At 38.7% G+C, this 3,369-nt stretch overlaps 1 protein-coding gene across 1 annotated transcript in view; it reads right to left on the bottom strand.

Moving 5' to 3' along the window:
• tmem199 (transmembrane protein 199) overlaps nucleotides 1-2,250 on the bottom strand; it is a 4,652-nt gene extending 2,402 nt beyond the window's left edge. Inside the window, exons 1-5 of the mRNA XM_015389895.1 lie at nucleotides 1,857-2,250; nucleotides 1,713-1,786; nucleotides 616-705; nucleotides 486-528; nucleotides 288-400 (exon numbers count right to left, since the gene is read on the bottom strand). Of these exons, the coding sequence (XP_015245381.1) occupies nucleotides 288-400; nucleotides 486-528; nucleotides 616-705; nucleotides 1,713-1,786; nucleotides 1,857-2,037 (501 nt within the window). The 5' untranslated portion in view covers nucleotides 2,038-2,250. The remainder of the gene's footprint in view (nucleotides 1-287; nucleotides 401-485; nucleotides 529-615; nucleotides 706-1,712; nucleotides 1,787-1,856) is intronic.
• Between the last annotated feature and the right edge of the window lie 1,119 nt (nucleotides 2,251-3,369).

Raw genomic sequence — 3,369 nt, 5'->3', positions numbered from 1 at the left:
TTAGCTGCGACACATGAATCAAGATGCTATGATTGAAAACATTTTTATTGGCTGAATTTAGGTGTTCAGGCTGATGTTTAACTAACTGGCCTGCAGAAGATAACGAAAAAACAAATTTTAAGACGGGATTTTTTTTTTTATTGAAATTTTCTAAATTTTTGGACAATATGGTCTGATAAAGAGAACATTTATATAAACGTTTAAGCCAGAATGATTTGACATTTAAATATGATTTCCCTATAACTTTAATAAGTATGGAAAAATAAAAGAATCAGTGTTTTTCTTACCGCTGCCGTTTCAGTAAATAAATACTGACTTCCGATGTAGGAACAACCAAAAGTGGCGACTAAAGTCACCAGGAAGTTGAAAACCGTCACCACCACGGTTTTTACCGACCGCACTGAGAAAACAGAGAATAAAACCAGTTTAGGTGACAGAATTAAACTCCTTTCAACGTGAAACAGGATCAAGCATCAGAGTCTGACCTTGATGACCCAAATCTGCCAGCGTTCCATTTCGGTTCATTTCCTGATCATAAAAAAAAAAAAAACAATCATTAAAGTAAAACTGATCCCAGATCTCTGATCCCAGATCAGCGCTGCGCGTTAAAAGGACCTGGGTGTTGACGTTACGCGTCATCCTGTTGTATTCTTCATTGGCCAGTTTGGCTTTGATCTTCTCCAGGCGAGCCACCAACTCAGGGTTCTGAAACGACAACCGCAAAGTCCGACTTCATTAACACGGTTCTTATAAAAAAATTATTCAAAATGAAACGTTCAAACATCTAAAACATCCCGCCTCCTGGACGCCTTGGCTCTTTGGGTCCCCCCGGCACTTGCTTCGGTGCTCTGGGGGGAGGGGCGCGTCTTTGGCTCCTCACAACCACTATTGAGCATTTTTCCCTTTGGATAAACTTTACATGCAGTAGTGCACTCTCACAATCACCTACAGGTGCTTGGCTCCAGGTAATTAAGAGATTCACTTCCATACAGAAAGCCCATATTCTGATCTTCAGGTAACACAGAGTACAGTCCCAGATCAGCTTCTCTGATTGGTTGATGCGGCGCGTCCAGCGGCTAAAGTTGCATTTTTCCAATTCCAGCAGCTGCTGCGTTTGCAGCGCGTCAGTTGCTCAGACACGCTGCACCTGCTCCTGGAAACCTGCTGCGTCCCCACGTGATTCAACGGTAAAACACGGCAGCATTTCCCATTGGCTGCTCAGTAGTAGATTACGGCAGCCCGTTTTGAACTTTATTAGCTTAACCGAATATGTAATCCAGATGTCTCAAATGCATTTCTTCCTTCTCAAAATAAAAATTTTAAATATCTGAAAAGTACTTTTTACTAGTAAACATGACGTCCGTTTCTCATTCATGTGTTTTGTGCTTTTACTTCCAGATATCTAAAATAATATTCTTCTGCTGTAAAAATTAATTCTGACAAGGATGAATTCTAATTTCAAATCTCTATAATAGAATTACTGCTAGTCATAATGACAATGTCAGATATCAAAAATGAGTATAACAATTAGAAATCATGAGTAATTGGACCAAATGGCTTTCCATATTTGCTCTCTGGGCTCCATGGATGCACCATGGGGGTAAATGGACCCATCTCCAGTTGAACATTTTTATTCCTATATTTTTATTTTTAGTTTAACAGCATGAGGCGTGTTGATGATGTCAGCATGAGAAGCAGAGCTGTGTTCTTACTCTGGGAGGCTTCTCTACTTCAGGCAGGTGCAGGGAGCTGTCCTCCAGCAGCTGGTGCAGATAGAAAGGCTGGCCTGTCAAAAACACAATCATTAGATTAGCACTGAAGCCTGTTAGCAACAGGAAGTGATGCTATTACTGAACCTTTGTCCTGAAAGTGTTTCTTCAGTTTCCTCGCTGCGCTGAAAGGCAGGATTGTTGGGTTTTTTCCCAGAATGCCCTGCAGCTCTGCTTTTAGTTCTCCGCTCAGAGGAGAGTCTGAGTTCTCCAGCAACAACCTCACCCGACTTCTGAATTTCTCCCCCACCACAAAAGAAGACGCCATGATGCTAAAGCAGCTAGCTCACGCTGAGGAGACCGTTGCTAAGCGACAGAGCGGCGGAAACGGTTCCGCTCTGAGTTCAGAGACACGCGCAGCTTTTTATTCAATGTCCTCTCCTTTTATGTTGGTGTTTAGCAATAGCGTAAAGCCGACATAACAAAAATGTAAGCCGCCATATTGACTGTCTTGTGACATACTAGAATCACGTGACCAGTGTTGTCGTCTTCTTCTTCTTCTTCTTCTTCTTCTTCTTCTTCTTCTTCTTCTTATGGGGTTTTATGGCGGTTGGCAGACTAGTTAAAGTGCATTACCGCCACCAACTGATAAGGAGTTAAACAAGGAAACAAGACTCACCCCCAGAAAAAATAATGATAATAAATAAACAATATATATATATATATAATACTACTACTACTAATAATAAAGAAAATAATATTTTCCGAAATGTTTAACTTAACCCAACATAATAAATACTTCATCACATTCATCCTCACAATTTCTAATTAATCTTTAAGTTATCGTCACTCTGCCATGTCCTTTGGGTCTCTGCTCCAGAGGTTTGAACTTTTCATTTGCTGAACTGTTGGTTTGGGTTTTTCTGACTGGGATTAAATAATTTTTGCATCTTTAGCAGAACTTATTCTGAGCTCTAATTTCACTTTCCTGATCTCTTCAGATCTTTTACTCACTTTACATCCTTGATATGCAGCAGAATGTTCTCCACTACAGTTATAGCATTTCATTTGAACTTCTTTCCCACATTTTCCATGTTTCTGCTCTCCAGCAAACCTCCCACATCATTGTTTTCCCTTACATGCTGCTGCTATATGACCACATTTTGGCATTTGAAACATGTTAGAGGTGGAGGATTACGGAAGAACATTAGGGCCACTGAAAAAATAAAAAAGGTTACTGGTTTTTAAACTTCATTTCACTATCATATGAGGAAAAAAGTCTGAATTCTGACAGCTAACAAACATGTTAGCATCAAGCTGTAGCCATGTCTGTTTTAGAAACTAACTCTCTTGTTTTAATCACCTTCTGCTCTTCCATTAATTAAATTATAATGTATAAATATTTCACTCTACATGACATGTGACCGCTTTTGATGATGCATTCATGGTCCGCTGTTCATCTGGACCCTCATGTTTCCTTATCGGTATGTAGATTAATAGTCTTTTATTTATTTATTTATTTATTTATTTATTTATTTATTTATTTATTTATTTATTTATTTCAGGCAATTACAGGCATTAAAACATGCAAGTGAATGACACTTCATTAATTCAAACTTATGAGTCATATTATAAATAACAAAAAAAAAAAAAAAAAAAA

The sequence above is a fragment of the Cyprinodon variegatus genome, unplaced genomic scaffold (assembly GCF_000732505.1).
Source record: "Cyprinodon variegatus isolate N-32 unplaced genomic scaffold, C_variegatus-1.0 Scaffold479, whole genome shotgun sequence".
Taxonomy (NCBI): Eukaryota; Metazoa; Chordata; class Actinopteri; order Cyprinodontiformes; family Cyprinodontidae; genus Cyprinodon; species Cyprinodon variegatus.
Note: the sequence above shows the minus strand (reverse complement) of the source record. Positions and strands in the feature narration are given on the sequence as shown.